The following is an 18,270-nucleotide window of genomic DNA, read 5'->3' as shown; positions in this document are numbered from 1 at the left end:
TTATTTTTAACAAAGTGAAAATTGCCATGTGCCAAAAGGGGAGGCACTACTGAGTCCTCCATATGGACGGAGGAGGTTAAATTGTGTTGACTTTGGCGTTTCACAGGCATCATTAACTGCAATGACCAGCCAAGTCATTTGAATGGCTTTGCAGCATGCAAGTGTCGAGACAGGCGATGTGGATGTGATGTGGGCGTGACAAGCGCGATTTCCGATAGATGTGGATGGATGGATATACGTATGGTAGACCACCGCGAGCAAAGGCGATCCAATGGGAACAAGGTCGTATATATATAATGAGTGCCATGCACGAAAGGCGCAAGGCGAAAAGCAAAGCAGGTTTTTAGGATTTTGGATTTAACGATGTATTATTACTGCTTGGGCGCTGTTTGCATATCAAATTCAAAATGATCAGGTGCAAACATGAATTGCTTTTCCATGAGCAAACACGTGAAGTGGGATGGAGCTGAACAAAAAAAAACGGAGCAGAAAATCAATAGAAAGCAGACGGCATGCCACGGCACCTGGCAACAGGCAACAGGCCAAATTCAGCAGATACAGATACAAATTCACCTTGCAGATACAGCTACAAAATATAAAGTACTTTTCAGTATATGTGTGTGTACGAGTGTGTGTGTGTGTGTGTATTTGATAACTTAATTGAAACACATTGGAGTGTAGTCGTTGTTCTGGGGCAGAGCCAAAAAATTGTCTTGTGGGCTGCGGCGTTGGCATCTGAATTTATGACTAAACAAGCGAGTTTTTGGCCATGGTCAAGAGGCTGCGGATGTTGCCGAGTAAACCGGCTACCGACTACCGAACACAGCAGCGCCAGGATAAATCATCAGCAAGGAACAGCAGCTGCATTGCAATCTAATAGATACTCTTATAAAATATCCTATAGATACTTTTAGTGCCCTGTTGTGGGCGATTCAATGCCAGCCAGCCACCAAAAAAAATAAAATAAATAAATACACGAAAACAAACTTTCGTTTATAGGCTTCTATTTACCAATCTACCTCCCCACTTTATCTTCCCCCCCTTTTTCGACGTTTATATATATATTTTTTTTTTGCGCAATTTTGGCATAAGTGCTTCGTGCTACTTTGCCAAATTAGGAGGAAAATGGGGCTGCGCTCAACACCCTACAAGCGATTTGCATTCGCCGCCAGCGTTTTTATCTGCAATTTCGAGTGTCACAACAGTTTTTGGAAGCGCGCCATCAGCCAAATCGCCTAAGCCGGCGCCTCAACTTCTGCCCCGCCCCCACACCTCCAACACAAGCACAATATTTTAAAGACCCACATACATCGGAAAACATCGAGAATACCTTGTGCTGTCACTGAAAATAATAGGATATTCCGTGCATCTCCTAGAACTATTCTATTGTGTAGGAGTTTCATTATTAAGAATTTCTTTAAAGGTTATTTTCCAACATTTTTGAAAGCAAAGTTTTCTTTTTTAAATATATTTCAGTACAGTTCTTTTTCACAATTTTGAAATATTTAAAATCCATTATTTCTGAAACAAATTGAAATGCAACCAAATAGAAAGATTATAAAATATTCCTTTAGTACTTTTCTTAATAAAATTGAATTTTTTTCCAACATTTTTTAAATTTAAAAAGCCAAGTTTTTCATTTTTAATATAAATAAGAACAGTTTTTTTCACAATTTTGAAATATTTATTTAAATACGATATACAATTTTAAATTATTTCTGAAATTAATTTCATTGAAACATTTTAGAAAGATTACAAATATTTCTTTTTACTTTTCTTTATCAACTTAAATAGATTCGAAAGCTTTCTGAAATAGATTACATTAAAGTAAAATGAAATAAAATAATTTAAAATTGTCATAATCTTTAATTTGATTCCATGTGATATTTGCTAAGGTTTTAATAGGTTTTAAAGATCACTTTTTGTAGCAAATTTATTTTGTGAATTCTGTTTTTATATTTAAGATTTTCATTAAATTTTGATTAAGAAGAAAATTAATAATTTAAATAATATATTTAATTTTAGAATGAAATAAGCAAATTTAATTTTTAAACTCCTTAAAAAATAATCGTAATAGACTGAAATAAATTATATGAAAATGTAATGACTTGAATCATATAAATTAATATTTCTTAGTTTTGAGTTTTACTATTTTTTAAAGCTCCCTATTTGTAGCAAATTTATTTTGTGAATTCCCTTTTTTACATTTTAGAATTTCACTTGCAGTTCTTTTCAGTAATGTTTTATCCTTTTGAGCAGTAACTCGACGTCGTTGCATCCTTTAGATTGTTGACATGTTTTTCGCAGTCTTTGCAAGGCTTGCCAAAAGTGCAGCATAATAATACTTAGCATCAGGATTGTGCATCTTTCACTATGACAAACATTCACACAAATCCCATCGTTGGCAGCCAACGCGGCCATCTAGAAAACTTTTTGGCCAGAAAGAAGCAGCACACAACGAATGAATATAAGAATGTTTGTGCATGTCGTATAATGCCACTATATAGTAAACTTAACTATAGTATATCTGCTTGGCTGTTTATGGCCTGGCCATCTTTACGTTTCGCTTTCATTTGGCTTAGAGAGAGATGTTGTGCGCCTCAAGACCGTGACCTCTGATTTACAAGTAACTCTGACTGCTGTTCTTTCGTTGTATCCACGTCCACATCCATCCACATCCATCCATCCATCCACACAAATCATCACAAAGTATTTGTGTGCATGCATTTTGGTAACTGGGATTTCTGCACTTGACAGTCCTTTCCATTTGTGTCTAACACACACAAACAGACATACACACATACATATGTAGTAGTATGCATGTGTGGAACACATTTGCAAAGTTTTGCGCATTTCATTTAGGCTAAGGCAAATGTAATTTATTATGGACCAAACAAAATGTGATGTGATTTTTGAAGCAACCAAAAAAATATAAAAAGATGTTGCAAGCAAACACTGACGAATTCCATTTCGGAGACTTTTTAATTAACGTATGCAAATGGATGCTGGCCAATAACATTCAAAGCATTTAAAGCGTGAAATAGAATTGACATTTTAAAGTTTAAATCTTCCCAATACTTGATATTCCCTAATATAAATTCAAATTAAATATATAATTATAAAAAGAAACATTCAAATAGCAATTGAAAAAAGGAACATTATTTTTTTTTAACGTTATAGCTTCATCTTATAAATAAGAAAACAAATACACAAAAAAAAAGCATCTCAATTTACTTATCCAATTTATAATCTTTAACTCTTAATGCCTCTCGGATGCACAAGCTAAAATAAACAAGCGGTAGAAGCGGAAAGAGAGTGAACGTAATTGAGATGCAAATGTATTCCAATAAGAATTGTTTACATTGCGAAAAACAACTTTTATAGCTGCTCATAACCTCGAAATAAAAAATACTGTCGAACCTAACCTAGCTTAACCTAGTTTGTGCGAAAGTATTTAATGCATTGGTTTAATATTGAGTTTTAAATTGTTGAACTGTTGTTGTTTTCAAGTAACGACAGAGTTTTTGCCCCCTTCACCTCACTTCAGCCTTTCATGTTTTCTCGCTCGTCTTTGTCAGTTGGACAGCAAAAAAGAATAAAGTTCATTTCAGCTGACAAAGTTCACATAATGTGACCCAAAGTTGGCCAATCTCGCGTCACGTTCTGGCAATTGAGAATGCGACATGCTAATTAGTTACTGTCGCCCCCTCCTCCCGCCCACTCTTTACACCCTTCGTGGCTTCTTATGTGGCATAATAATTTAATGCGTTTTCATGCTTATTCCTAGCCTGCTTCTTACTGTTGTTTTTGTTACTGTTGTAGTTGTAGTTGTTGCCTTTAAGCACGCCAAAATGTCGCTGTTAAGTTGTTTGCATTGCATTCACACACACACACACTCGCACTCACACTCGTGCACACACACATAGTCAGCATTTTTACTGCGGTCCTTGTCTTGCATGGAACCGTTTGGCTTTTCCGCAATTTTCGCCACTGAAAATGACGCATACGAAAATTATGGGGCCCGCAATGGGCAAAAGAATTTTGCGTGTTTTGAGTTTTTTCTGTTTTTTTTTTTTTTTTTTTTTTTATTCGTCGCCTTGTTTGTGTGCCAACATAATTCTGTTCTGCTCCCCTTGCAGTCGCAGTCGACGTCGCAGTTGACATCGCAGCAGCAGCAGAGCATTTGCTGCTGTGCAAAAAGTCACGTATCGCATCCGCGGCGAGTTTTACATTTTCATTATGCCTGTTTAAAAATGTGCAGCGCAGCAGCAGCAGCAGCAGATGTGAGTGAACGAGAGAGAGAGAGAGAGAGAGGGAGAAGTGGAGTAAAGGTGAAGTAGTTCACCTTTTGGGCGCCTTTGCTGTGAATTGGGGACAAGCGCAGCCACAACAAACACAAAAACAACAACGACAGCAACTTCAATGTAACGGCATCTTTTTGTCCATAATTGCCCAAAAAAGGCGATGACGACACTTTATAGCGGCTGCTGCCATAAACTGTGTCCGTTTTTGTCGATTCAAATTTGCGCTGCCGACGTCGCTGTTACCGTTGCCACCGCGCAGCTTTCACTGAAACTCAATTAAGTTAACAAATATGCGAGCGACATGTGCCTGACTGGACCAGGACATCGGCAACTGACAGGCGCACCTGTGAGCTTCCCCCATCCCCGCTCCCATTCCCCTCTTTCCAACGCTCATTCGAAATCCATCAATGTCGCAGCAAACGCGAACTGCTTTTCAATTATGCCATAAATCGCAGGTTGTGCAGGCGAAGGATTTCCTTCATTTCCAATGCTTCGTTTTCTGTTCTTTTTTTTCTGTATTTTTGTTTGCTTGTTGTTTTTTTTTTTGCTAGTTTACATTTTATTTAGCATTTGTTTTGGTCGCTACTGTGGCTGCTGCTGCTGCTATGCACAGTCTCATTTTGCAATAAAATTTATGTGCAATGTACAAAGTCCAACGGTCAGTCGGTCGTAAACACACACACACCAACACACTCATACGCATTGCGAACACACCAATAACGCACACATGCAAATGCAAGAAGAGAACAAAACTGCAAGCAAGCAGCAAAAACAAGAACAACAAGAACAAAACTTGAGCTATTTTCAACAGTGACCGAAACACAGCAGCACAGACCCCAAAGCAGAATGTGAAGGGGAAGTAGTAAGGCGAATGAATACAACAAGGCAACAATCAAACATACAAACCAAGGGGGGCATAGAGAGGGGTTATATGTGTTACTGTGTGTGCGATTAGTAAAAAAGTTGTTGGGTAGAGGAGTAAGGGAAAGGGGTCGGCTGTGTAGCTGAGAACTAATCTCAAATAAGCGAATTGAAAGTGAAATTGCATTTTGCTCAACGCGCTTGTTGTTGGGGAAGATCTCACATACAATGTATGTATGTATGGAAGCATGTGTGAATGTGAATTTGTGAATTTCGATTGCAAGAATTTATCGATAGTTAGTTGCAATAAATCGGAATTTTTGGCGTTTTTTGTTTTGCTGAGCAATTTAAAATCTCTGTGTTTATGCCTAGTTGTAAAGTTTCACAATAATAAGTGCTTAGTCGATTAAAATGCATTTGGGTCAAAGACTTAAATTTAAAAAACATTTACATGAACAATGTGTGAGCGTTGTGTAATTTTTATTGTACATACATATGTACCTTACTTTCCCTTTGCAATGAACTCATGTCTTTGGGCAGATCATTTAAGGCAGTCTCAATTGGCCACGCTAATAAATGGCCATAATTTATCAGTGCACTTGTCCAGCACGTGGTCTTAGTATGTATGTGTGTGTGTGTATGTTGCCAGTCAATCGTAATTAAGTGCAATTTATGGCCAGAACTCGTGTGCATCTCAGAGACTGCAACACGAACCCGTTCCGTTTCCACCATACTCAATCAACTTGAATGCATTGAACCTGTTCTGCTTGCCCTTCTCCTTCCTACCCTCTCTCTCCCTCCCACTCGATGCAGCGACAGCAACCGCTTCCCATTTTTCTATTAGCAAGCCCCCCTACCCTGCCCACCTTCTTTTGCTGTTCACGTCATCACCGTCATCTTTGCTGATCACTCGACTAGCGCGTGCTCAGTTAGCAACAGCAACGGCAACAAATACGAAGACAAAGACAACAACAACAGCAATTCTAGCCATCTATGGGGGTATTTCTCACTAAACACTGACTGGCTCTCTCTCGCTGTCTTCGTTGCTTGTATGTATTTATTTATTTCATTTCCATTTTATAAGGTACTATGTATGAGAGTTGAATATTGTTAAAGCGTCAACGTGTCAAGCACGATTAGACGACGGCGACAGCGACGTGAGCAGCAGCAGATGCGACTCAAGATGAGCGATGCTTATCTTGCACACATACACACATACTATACAGATGCACATTTATGTCTTTCACCTACAAACATACAAAGTTCTGTTGAGTTTTTTCAACATTATGCAACCTTGTTGCACTTTAAATACTACGCACGTGCGTCAAGTTCAGTCAAATTGTATTTTGAACGCATATGATAATCAAATTTGTATTTCGTTGCTGATAAGCAAATGTATTTGAACTTCGCTTTCAATTACAAGCGCAGCTTTTGCACTCATACAAACGCAGGCATAAAACGAAAACAAAAAGAGACAGCGAGAGAGAAACAAAGGCAGACCAACAGCAAAGTCGAGAGCAAAGTCCAAAGCCGGCGTTCACTGATCAAGCTGACGTCACTGGCAAGTAGAGCAACACCAACGTCGACGTCGACGCATCGTTGTCTCAGTTATGGCACTTGTTCGTTTCACAGTTGCGGGGATTTGTTTGTCTCGCACACACAACAGTTTCAATTATGGCGATTTATTAGCAACAACAAAAACAACATAACACACAGCAAACACAAACATAACAAGCAGCAACAACACAAAAAAAAAAAGCATCGCCAGCGATCGTTCGCTCAGCAACAGCAACAACAACAACTAAAATACGAACACTCACTGTACGAGTGCGAGTCCAAAGTCCAAACGGCATTTCAGAGGCGCGAGAGTCCAAAGTCCAAAGTCCAAGTCGAATGCATTGGTCGGGTTTTCTGTTCGTCGGTGAGCATGTTGTGCTAGTCATAGACCCCCCGTCTCCGCATCCGCCCCCGCTCTTGGTTCCATCTCTTGTTTACTCTCATTTACAATTTTGTTTCTGTGTGCTTTGCTTCTCTGCAGAAGCAAAGAGCAAAGTCTTGGTCTCTTATTAACCCCCCGCAGACTCCCCGCTCAACTCTTTCTTTTTGCTTTGCTCCGTTTTGTTTACCTTTTCTGAACCGAAGACGAATATTAGTTGTAACCGACTTCGTCGTTTTCACTCTCTTGTAAGGTGCTCGCTCCCTCTCTCTCTCTCTCTTTCTGACTCTCTTGAGATTGGGGCTCTTGAAACTCTTAGAAACATGCGGTCGGGTCTGTTGATTGCATGTATGAGAAAAAACAAAGTTAATAACTTGACTCAGCAGCCACTGTTGCTTGCTGGCGCTGTTGCTGTTGTTGATTTTATGGACCAAATAAAATTACGGAGCAGCAACAATAAGCATTTTACGACATATTATTTATACAAATACCTCTACATACATATATATGTATATAGACATGTGTATTACGAAATGCAATAAATGCCAAATTGTCACTGTGACGGCCCTCTGGGGTAATATTTTTGTTTCAATTTGTGTCACCTTCGGGGCACTGTTCAATTTTCGAATGTGATAGCAATCACTGCAGCTGCTGCTGCTGTTGCGGTTCTCACTGACGTCATACGCCCACAAGAGTCAGGCTCGCAGTCAGGTGGGCGTGCCGTGTCATTATACGCTTTTATGACAAAATTGTATACAAATTATGCATCTTTTGTTATCCTTGCTGCGCTTCTGCGGACGCCTTTGAAATGCCCCCAGTCACAGTTCCAGTCACACACACACACAATCATAAAAACAACAACACACACTTTCACAGTTGTATAGAGAGACTTCGCCGGCTTTTGTTGAGCATTCAAAAAAACAAAAAACAAAAAATAAGAGAAAAAAGTTCACGTTTCGCATTTTGCTTTTGCTGCGATTCGCGTTTTATTTAATTTTAGCGAAACGAACTGAAAATAAGAAAAATACAAAAATACACAAATTGTGGACTTTGTACCTTTGCTTTTTGTATTGAATGAATTTAGCAACAGTTACAGTTTGCATTGTTGTTGCCATTTTTATATTTGTTGCTAGCTGTTGCCACGTTTCGCGCTCAAAACTACAACAAAAATGTGAAGAATAATGCACATGTTATGGCACAACAAAGAAACAACTAATAATAAAAGCAAATTAATAGAGGTTAACATAACACATTATATCTATGTATGTACATACAAATGTATGTATATTAAATTGTATTCGAATTAGTATTCCATGTGGACTTGCTATAGAAAGCTTTGAAAGCTATTAATGTTTAAAGCTTTATATGCTAGCTAAATCGGAATCCAATTGGTTTCCAATCGGAACACACTGATCGATCTGTGAGTTTCCTCAATGAATGTGGCAGCAGTTTTCTGCTTTGTTGAGGAAAACATTCTCAATTAACAAGAGTTTGCTTTTGCAGTCAGTCATTAAGCTAACGATTCGTTACGTTACGAGTGCTCTCAAGAATGCGACTCAAACAAAAACCAACTAATTAAGCTGGCAAAATGCCGCTGACAGTTTTGCGGTGGCAAATAACTCGATAGAGACGCAGAGTGAGAGAGAGAGAGAGAGAGAGCAAGAGAGAGGGGGTGAACAAGAGGCAGGTTTCACATGCAAAACGCAATTAATTATACATAATCCACTTGGCAGATCGATTTACATGCTTCACTCACACAAACTTGGCAACGTTTTGAGCTACGCCACTTGTGGCTGAAGTCTCAGTCATCATCATCATCATCATCATCATCATCATCATTGTCGTCTCCTTCGTTGCTAGTATTGTGAATGGCAACAGAGTTGTCGTGTGGGCGGAAGTTTCGTCTGGGTATATCACAGGGTGTTTAGCACCGCAACCCGCAAACACCCGCATCACATTCAGGGTCATTGAGGGAGGTCGCAATTGTCACAACTGGTCGTTGTTCAGTTGTGTTCGCCCCTTGAGAGCTGCGAAAGCTCTCTGGCCAGCGTTTAACTATCCTGGTTTGTGAATTAATTAAGCAACCAATTATTGCGCATAATTAAATGTGCATACATTAATCTATAATTCATAATTAAGCAAAGGAAGTTCATAGTACTAAATCCATGTTAAAACACGGAACAAAAATAAGCACAGCAAATTGTCAATGCCATTTTGCCAGGGCTAATTCTAGCCACGCCCACACACACACCCATACATACGCCCTCAAGAACACACATGCTCATGTTCATCTGATATGCTGCGGCTGCCTAATTGGAAAGTGCAAATGTGCGAGGCGCTGACGCGTGACTCCTTGGGAACAACTTGTTGCCTTGGCTACCTTGCCTGCCACCAGAGAAGTTGCCTCATTATGCAAAGTGCTCCAGGAGGCAGACGGCAGCAAAAACAAAAATAAGAACATCCTAGGCAAGTGGCATGTGGCATGTGGCAAGTTGGGTGGTGGCATCGCGTGTGTTGACGCAACACAAGCACCAGAAAGAACCTATTTTTTTCCTGGTAGCTTGGTATTTTGGAATTTTGTGTGCGCTTTGCAAATTTCCATTTTAATTTCCACTCCGCTTCGTTTCAATTCGTTTTGCTGTTGTCGACTCGCTGACCCAAGTCAAGCAATGCAACTAGTACCCAACCCTCCGAGAGGGGGTGGAAAGAAGACGGGGGGAGCTTGGCAGTTATAACAAACCGACAGCATCGTCGTCCTCTCATCGGCTTGACTATGTTGATTTGCAGTTGGTTATGTTGTCGTTGTCGTTCTTGATTTGCTTTTATTCCAATTGTGATATCCCGTAAATTGTTTGCTCCAATTGGGGTATTTGGATTTTGTGTGCAATTGCTGCTTATAATGAATTTCCAACTACATTTGAATATTACAAAAATCTGAATGATCTCACATGCTGACTATAGCTGATTGTTATGTCGCATAGCAAACAGCCTGAGTAAGTCTGCAGGGCAGGGTGTTTTGCCAGTGCAGCATTGCCGTTAAACGCATTCCTTGGGCGCCTCGTTGTTGTTGACATCGCTGACGTGCAGCAAACAGTTGAATTTGTTCCATTCGCAATGATGACACGCTCGTTGCATAAGCAAATATTCGAGGCCCACTCTCACACACACACTCCGATTAACACCCACTCCCCTTCACAACACACTCACACACACACACTGCAAGAATGTATGTGCGCGCATGTGTGTGTGTGTGTGGCTGACAGACGCAAGTTGTCGTTGCCAGCTGTCATAGCAACGATGTTGGATTTTGAGAAAACCCACAGACAGAACACCACTGACAGGACATTGTCGTGTCCCAGTCCCAGTCCCAACTCGCAACTCATGACTCGCAGTGTATGCCAATGACACTGGTTGACAGGCTTAGCTGCGATAAGCCCCCAATGCGATTGCGAATTAGCAATGCTTTAAACCCGACAGTTCCAGTTAAATTCTTATTTATTATTTAAGCGCGGCGAAAGCCTTTAAAACGAACATTGATTATGCTTAGCTTTCTGTGTATAAGAATCGCTTTGTAGCCCTGGCTATGCTGAAGTGCAGCCCTGTAATAAGAACTTGATCGTGCAGTATTTATTTGGGATGGTATATTTTAACGGCTAAGCCGCGGTCACACTGATCACAACTTTCGATAAACTTTTAAATATAAGGGCGAAAGTAACGCAAAATTAAAAAAAATAGTTACTGCAAATAAAATTTACAGTTCTTTTAATTTTAACATCAATAAATAAATTATTCGTAATATTGCAACTCCAACTAAATGTACAAATGGTTTTCTTTCCTTTTGCAGGTGTGCAAAGCATTGGGCATAATTTGTGAAATGGAATACTTTGGCTTGGAGCCGTGGACACACAACCAGAAGGAGACGCGCTTCCGTCAATGGTACAACCTGAGGAATCGTCTGCATAGCGACAGCAGCAGCAGTGGCATTCCATTGATGCTGGCGCTGCGTGTCAAATTCTGGGTGCCGGTTCACAACATTCTGCAGCAAAGTGTGCGCAATTTGTTCTATATGCAGGCGCGCAGTGATCTGCTGGACGGACGCCTCTGTGCCCACGATTGGAGCAATGCTGCCAAGCTGGCGGCGCTGCTGTGTCAAGCAGATGGACTGCGATTCAACGAGCAATCGCTGCGTGCCGAGTGCCCCATGCGGATGCGGCAGCAACAGCAGGCGTTGCAGCAGCAGCAGCAACAGCAGCAACACAAACTGGAGCAGCAGCGGAAGGAGAAGGAGCATGTGCTGAGCTTCAAGAAGCGTCGTCTATCGAAACAGAAATCCGTGGAGCACATTGAATGTGTGACACTCTCGGCGCCAACGACCAGCATCGCCATCAACAACAGCCCCAGCATCAGCAACAACAATAATAACATCAGCATCAACAACATCAACAGCTTGCAGGCATCGCCATCGACATCAGTTTCCGCATCCGCCTCCAGTTCGAGCAGTCCCAGCAACAGCAGCAGCAGTCACTCGGGTCTCGACGAGCGTTTGTCCAGCAATCCGTTGCGCATCTACATGGAGTATGTGATCCAACCGAGTGGCGAGCCAAGCGAACCGCCAGCGGACTTTCTGCGTCAGATTGCCGTCGAACACAGCAAATTGGCCAAGCTGCCAATGAGCCCCAAGTCGGCAAAGTATTGGTTGCTGCGTGAGATCCAGGAGTTGAGCGGCTATGGCGAGGAACTGTTTAGTGGCGTCACCACCAACGAGAGCGCCGCACGCTGCGACATTGCAGTGGGCGCCCATGGCATCACCGTCATACGCGGGGAGGAAAAAGAGAGGTAAGTGGAAAGCACTTTTTTTTTAAATGGAATTTGTCTTTAAAATATCTATCTATTCCTTGCAGCATCCCCTTCAGTGCCATTGCGGCGGCCAAGTCGCTGCGACGCATCTTTAAGCTGGAGTATGTTGACGATCACAACGATCGCAAGGAGCTGGAGATCAAGCTGGCCAAGCACCCAATTGCCGCCAGTTTGTATCGCTCGATCACCGAACGTCATGCGTTCTATGTGTGCGATAAAGTGCGCTGTGTGGTGACCAATCAGTTTACACGTGATCTCAAGGGCACCATCGCCTCCATGTTCAACGAGGATACGGAGCTGGGCAAACGCTACGTCTTCGATATTCAGCATACGTGCCGTGAGGTGCACGATCAGGCCAGACGCAAGTTGCACGAACGCGGTGGCGATGTAGCAGCCATGGCTTCGGCGATCGATGATGACGATGGCAGCGGAGTTGGCAGTGGCGTTGGCTGTGAGCCTGGCTGCGATGGCCTCGATGTGATGATCGGTGGCGAGCACAATGCGGATGCATTGCTCATGTTGAATGGCGGCGGCGGTGGCGGTTCCATGGCCGGCAAGATAGATTTGGCCATACGCGACAAGGAGGCGCGTGAGGCGGCGATTGAGCGCTGCGTGGACACGCGCATCTCCGAGGCCATGCAGTGCAAGATCTGCATGGATCGTGCGATCAACACAGTGTTCAATCCATGCTGTCACGTCATTGCCTGTGCACAGTGTGCGGCAAGGTGAGTTTCGATTTGAATCCTTTCCTCTATTTGCTTTGAAACTAATGAGTTTTCCATTCACTTCATTTATAGATGCAGCAATTGTCCGAACTGTCGCGTCAAGATCAGCAGCGTTGTCAAAATCTATCTGCCACCCGAACTGCGCACCAGCCAAACCGTTGCAAGCACCACCAGCTGCAGCATCGTTGGCCATTCGGCGGACTCACAACAACTGCAATTGTCAGCGGAGCACTACGAACAGCTGGATCAGATTGATGGCATAGCATCCACATCATCAGCAGCGGCAGCAGCAGCAGCTGTTGGTGTTGGTGTTGTGGGTGGAACAGCGGCAGCGGCAGCAGCATCGATGGCAGCAACGCCGCCTGGTGTGGCACCAAAGGCCGCCTAGAATTGGCTGTGCTCGCTGCTGTTCCGGCTGATGGAATGGGTGTGCGTGCCGATTGTTTGATGTGCCGTGATCTCGTGTTGCTGTTGAATCTATAATATGACCATAACATTAACATTACTAGGGAACAAACCAAAAAACCAAAAGCAAAATATATATTATGAAACATATGCAAGAAAAGGAATAACAACAACAACAACAACAACTTAGCTCGTATACTCATGTATCTTTACTCAAGTATTTTATGAATATACAAAACCCATGATGCAAATCTATCTATATATATTATATATACTATGTACTATACTACGACTATAAAGTGCTATTTAACCCCCTAACTGAGACTTCACAATCTAGCCTGTTTAGTGTTTTAGTAATACCACCTAAACGAAAAAACAAAAATCAAGAAAAAAAAGAAATCTTACTAATAATAACTAACTTAAGAGCATAAATATATACTATATATACAAGAAAATATTTGTGAATAGAGTGCGGCTACTTACGTCTGTTACTTACTAATTTCTAGTTAGAATTTTACGCCTAGATCTATACTTTTACGAGATGTATTTATTATAATGCCTAACTCTTAGTATTTATTACGACTAAACACTACTTGGCCTATACGCAGTCTCTAAAAAAACAAAAAACAATACAAAAAAAACAATTCTCATAAATGCATATAAAAGCGATATATACTTATATACAGAAATATATATACATATATATATATTCTCGTACATAGTTTATTTAGGACAAGCGTACAATAATAATCGCAAGTATAAGGAGCAAGTAGTACTAAGTACCTGCAAAACTGCTTAGATGCGTTTCTTTGCAGCAGATATTAAAAACGTAGTCAATAATAAATGTTAACATGTTATACCAATCAATGAATTTATTCTCTTTTGTTTTATTTCATTTCTTACATTTCTTTTTCATTTCTTCTCCTACCTCCCCCTTCCTCCTCGCTCAGTGTCAAAAATCTTTTTAAACTTTCATTAAAATCTATTTGCAAATTGTTATTGAATCCACACACACAACTTTAAAATTCTTTTGGATGTCTATATCCATCAAAAACATAATAATAATGTTAAGCGCTGTTTTAGATTTGGTCTCAAAGACTAAGATATATGATAAATGTTGAATATTATTGTAAACAATATAGAATATATGTATATGTATGTTAGTTAACTAGAAGTACAATTTACAAACTTCTTGCAGTTGTGTTCTTCACAAATTTATAGCTCTACACAAACTAGAATTTCGAACTTTTCTAGATTATCTATTAGTCCAAGGACTTTAAACTTACAACTTTTTCTAGGCTATCAAAATTTCTTTCTTTAAAGATCCAATCTTCTTAAAGTCTCTCGATTTTTTCTATGAAAGTCTCTACTGACTTTAAACAATCTTACTTTTTTCCTCAAGCTTTTACTTTTATTTCTCAAATTTTTTCTTTTTCTTCAAACGTATTCTTTATAGTATTTTTTATACAACTTTATGCTGGTTTCTTTGAATATCACAAAAGAAAAATTGTTAATAAAATATATATTAAATAGAAATTCATAATTCCCAAATCCACGCATGAGATCATCTCGTAATCATTAATATCAATCTATCATAGTAATTTTGATGTCTTGGAAGCGAAGGTTTTCAGCGAAGGGTGCACAATATTAAAGATGTTCCTTCTTCAATTCTTCAATTATCTTTTGAACGTTGTGGGACAACATTATGTTTTAAATTGGAAAGGTTTAAGCAACCTGAAATGACTTTATAAATTGGTTTGCTGAATAATACTTTGACATTCTATTAAATTTAAATATGTTCACACGCAATTGTTGATAATTTTGAATTAATTCTTTTCCCGCCTATGTTAATGGTAATGTTAAGCTTATCGCATTGCGCATATCGCTCAACCACCACAAATAATTTATCGTTCTAAATATAGTGTGTGCACACTTTATATTACCGGCACATTTAAAATTTTGCGAAATGTGCTTATGTGTTTCCAATAGTTAAGTATACATTTTCAGCATATTATTTTAAATTTAGGACTTCAAAATACGATAATTATTAGTTTATTTAAAGCATTCAAACATAAATTGATTATTTGTTTTTTTTTTTGTTTTTATAGAAAGAAAATAAAAACTCTTTCTTATTTTTAATTAGTAAGTATTTTTGAAATTTTATACTTAATTGCATTAAATGAAATGGAAAATTGATATAATGTTATTCCAATAAGAAAAAGTGTTCGATTTGTTTGAGTCAAAATTAAGGGTATTCCAAAAATTAATATATATATATTTAAATATATTAAACTTATGCTTCAGTAGACACTTAACTCAAAGGTAAATAAATAGCCAACAAGGCTTTATTTTTTAATGAATCAATAATGCAATCTTATCAAAGCTTATATATGAAATTTGTAACGATGTGTTTTGGGTTGAGTCAAAGCCTTTGACTCAAAGGTAAATTTATACCCGTGTCGATTGTGTCATCGATAATTAAAGGCTTTTGAAGTGTGACCATTTCTAGTATATTTATAATTCTAGTTGTCAACTGACTTTAACTTAACTTAATTATTTTAATTTTCATATAGTAGACTTTAACTAGTTTTCATTCCCAATTTACAAATGCTAAAACTGCAACCAGACTCTTAACTATGCGAGTTTTATGTTTTGGTATATTTTCCGATGTAAAAAAGGAAATTTAGCAAATCGTGTTGCGGTCACGCTGTGCAGTAGTTCGGCGTGTAAATCTAAAATGTAAATATTCGCCGTCTGCGCCGAAACAGTGGAATAAATATCATATTAAATAATCAGTCGCTGGTTAAGAGAAATTCTAAAAAATATTGTTTATACCGCATTCGCGTTCGCTACAATAATCGGGAGTGTTTTGCGGCCTAAATTTGAAAAGGCAGGGAGCAACAGCAACAAAGCAACAAGCGATGTGGAATGCAAGCAAAGCAAGGCAAATGCAAACAATTGAATAAGCACTGCTGACTTGTCTCCTCTGCTCCGCTCCGCACAGCGTTGCTGCTCTGCTGGCGCTGCGGTGACGTCCTTCGCGTTTAGTTAAACACCAATTTGAAGTTTGGTGCAATTCGCACGCGGTCGCAGTTTGTGACTATTATTGCAAGCAGCTGGTGGCAGCCACAGCAACGGCGGCGGCCTCAGAGACTGACGACGTGGGGCTGTGGGGGCTTTGCATTTACTTTGATCGTGCTCGAGTGTGAACGCGTCTCTGTATGTGTTATTGTACGTGAGTCCGTGTGCGTGAGTGAGTGTGTGTGCGTGTGCAGAGACCACCGCAATGACCATGAAGCGACGCGTTGCTCTCAATTCTGTGGATGTTTACAATAAATTCCTAAAAATGTTTCAATTGTATATTCGCAATGCGAAATAAACCGAACACAACAACAACAGCAGCAGCAGCATGACAACAGCAATAATAATACTGAAAGTCAACAACAATAACTAAAATACAACTGCAGTCTCAACAATAAATAAATAAAAAACAACAGCAATATCAAATTGTTCTAATTTCAAAAGCTCAACTAGACAACTGCAAAAACAACAACTGCAAAAGCAATAACAACAAGAACAGCAGCAACTACAATCACAACAACAACAACAGCAGCAGCTACAACATCGAAAGAAACAGCTGAAAATACGAAAATACTTAACAAGCACACGCAGTCTCGCATTAATTCGATATTCCATTTGTGCTCTTAAGCTTTTAAAGCTAAAATTAAACGAAATAACAAGAAAGAAGAAATCATCGAAGCAAGCAAATCAAAAGAAAGCCCTAAAAGCCAAACAAGCCAAGTGCCTCTCCTCTTCCCCACGTTCTCTCTCATGTTCTCTTTCTTGCTCACTCAGACGCCTAATGTGTTTATGTGAATTTAAGCCGCTCTTTGACGTCACTCGTTGCCGTAACCGTCGTCGTCGTTGTTGTTGCTGGCGGCGCCGTCTTCGCCTCTTCGCGGTTTGCGCTTAAGTCTCCCTCCCTTCCTCTCTTTAACCGCGTGAAGGCTCCACTTTTAATCACTTCGCGCGCATCTTCTTAAATGCGTTTCGTGTCGAGCTTTTTTCGTATCGTCGTTGGTGTTGTTGTTATTTCGTGCGCTCTCGTTTCACTGCTCCGAGAAGACGCGTGACTTTGATTTTTTGAGTCTACACACACATATATGCACATCACATGTATGCATGCTCGCTTGCATGTGTGTGTAGCAGCAGCGATTCATTTGGTTCTGGATCGCGATCTGGATCGGGATTATTCAACTGCACAGAGAGGTCAGTATCAGTATTTGTATGTGAGAGAATCAATCGAACCTTAATCAATCAATCGGTTTAAAGCGGTTCACAGTAGACACCAAGCCAGCAACAAATTGTAAATTCAATTAATTAAAGTTCATTTAACTTGTCATTCAAAGTTCTTTGAATTTTCCTTTTTTACTTAACAAGAGAATTGAGTATCAATCAAGATACAGCGTACAATATTTTTTAATAGCTCTACAATTAGTTTTAATGATATTATTATGCAAAACATGAGACAACTAAATTCTTAGCTAATTGGTAATCTATTTTTACTTTAATACTGCTGCACTTGCAATCTTTCATAAGATGTCTGTGCAAGAGGCGATTTAAATTGCATCAACTGTTGGAATACACTTGGCTAGATTCAATCAATTTGGATTATAAATGCAATTTGGTAATGCAAATAACTGAGAAACTTTGTGGCGTACTTAAGACCGAATTTAAGCTAGAAAATTGAATGGAATTTGTACAAATTTCATTCGCATGCCCCGAATTTGCATAATTTTCATTTTCATTAAATATGGGCAAAGCGCACTCAACATAATTTGATTTTAATTCATAAATCCAAAATAATAAAATTGTATGCAATTTAGGTGTGTCAGTATTTGTAATCAGAATTGAATACTATTTAATTTTTGTGAATTTAAAACATAATTTAGCCATGTTTGACCCCATTCTGTTATCATAATGCAGCTACTACACTTCAATTTTAATTAGGCTAATTTTGGCTTTCAATCAAAATTTGGCACTGAAATTTCGACATCATTGAACTGCTGACTAAGTGCAGAGTGCTTTCACATCAGCTCACTAATCAAAATCGACAGTGCTTTATGGCAAACTACTTCCATTCATCTTTATTCAAGCGCGCCAGACACTCAATTATGGACAC

General features: G+C 39.6%; 3 protein-coding genes across 3 annotated transcripts in view; 2 read left to right on the top strand and 1 right to left on the bottom strand.

Annotated features, from left to right (window-relative positions):
* LOC117572670 (E3 ubiquitin-protein ligase MYLIP) overlaps nt 1-13,951 on the top strand; it is a 29,413-nt gene extending 15,462 nt beyond the window's left edge. Inside the window, exons 2-4 of the mRNA XM_034255687.2 lie at nt 10,946-11,937; nt 12,003-12,683; nt 12,756-13,951. Coding sequence (XP_034111578.1) covers nt 10,946-11,937; nt 12,003-12,683; nt 12,756-13,071 — 1,989 coding nt within the window. The 3' untranslated portion in view covers nt 13,072-13,951. The remainder of the gene's footprint in view (nt 1-10,945; nt 11,938-12,002; nt 12,684-12,755) is intronic.
* Nucleotides 1-18,270, bottom strand: part of LOC117566718 (odorant receptor 49a-like) — an 88,039-nt gene that overhangs the window by 27,733 nt on the left and 42,036 nt on the right. The gene's annotated exons all lie outside the window — the stretch shown is intronic.
* LOC117568010 (uncharacterized) overlaps nt 15,688-18,270 on the top strand; it is a 94,961-nt gene continuing 92,378 nt past the window's right edge. The window contains 1 exon segment of the mRNA XM_034248333.2: nt 15,688-17,357. The gene's annotated coding sequence lies outside the window, so the exon portion shown is untranslated.

This window comes from Drosophila albomicans, chromosome 3 (genome assembly GCF_009650485.2).
Source record: "Drosophila albomicans strain 15112-1751.03 chromosome 3, ASM965048v2, whole genome shotgun sequence".
Lineage (NCBI taxonomy): Eukaryota > Metazoa > Arthropoda > Insecta > Diptera > Drosophilidae > Drosophila > Drosophila albomicans.
Note: the sequence above shows the minus strand (reverse complement) of the source record. Positions and strands in the feature narration are given on the sequence as shown.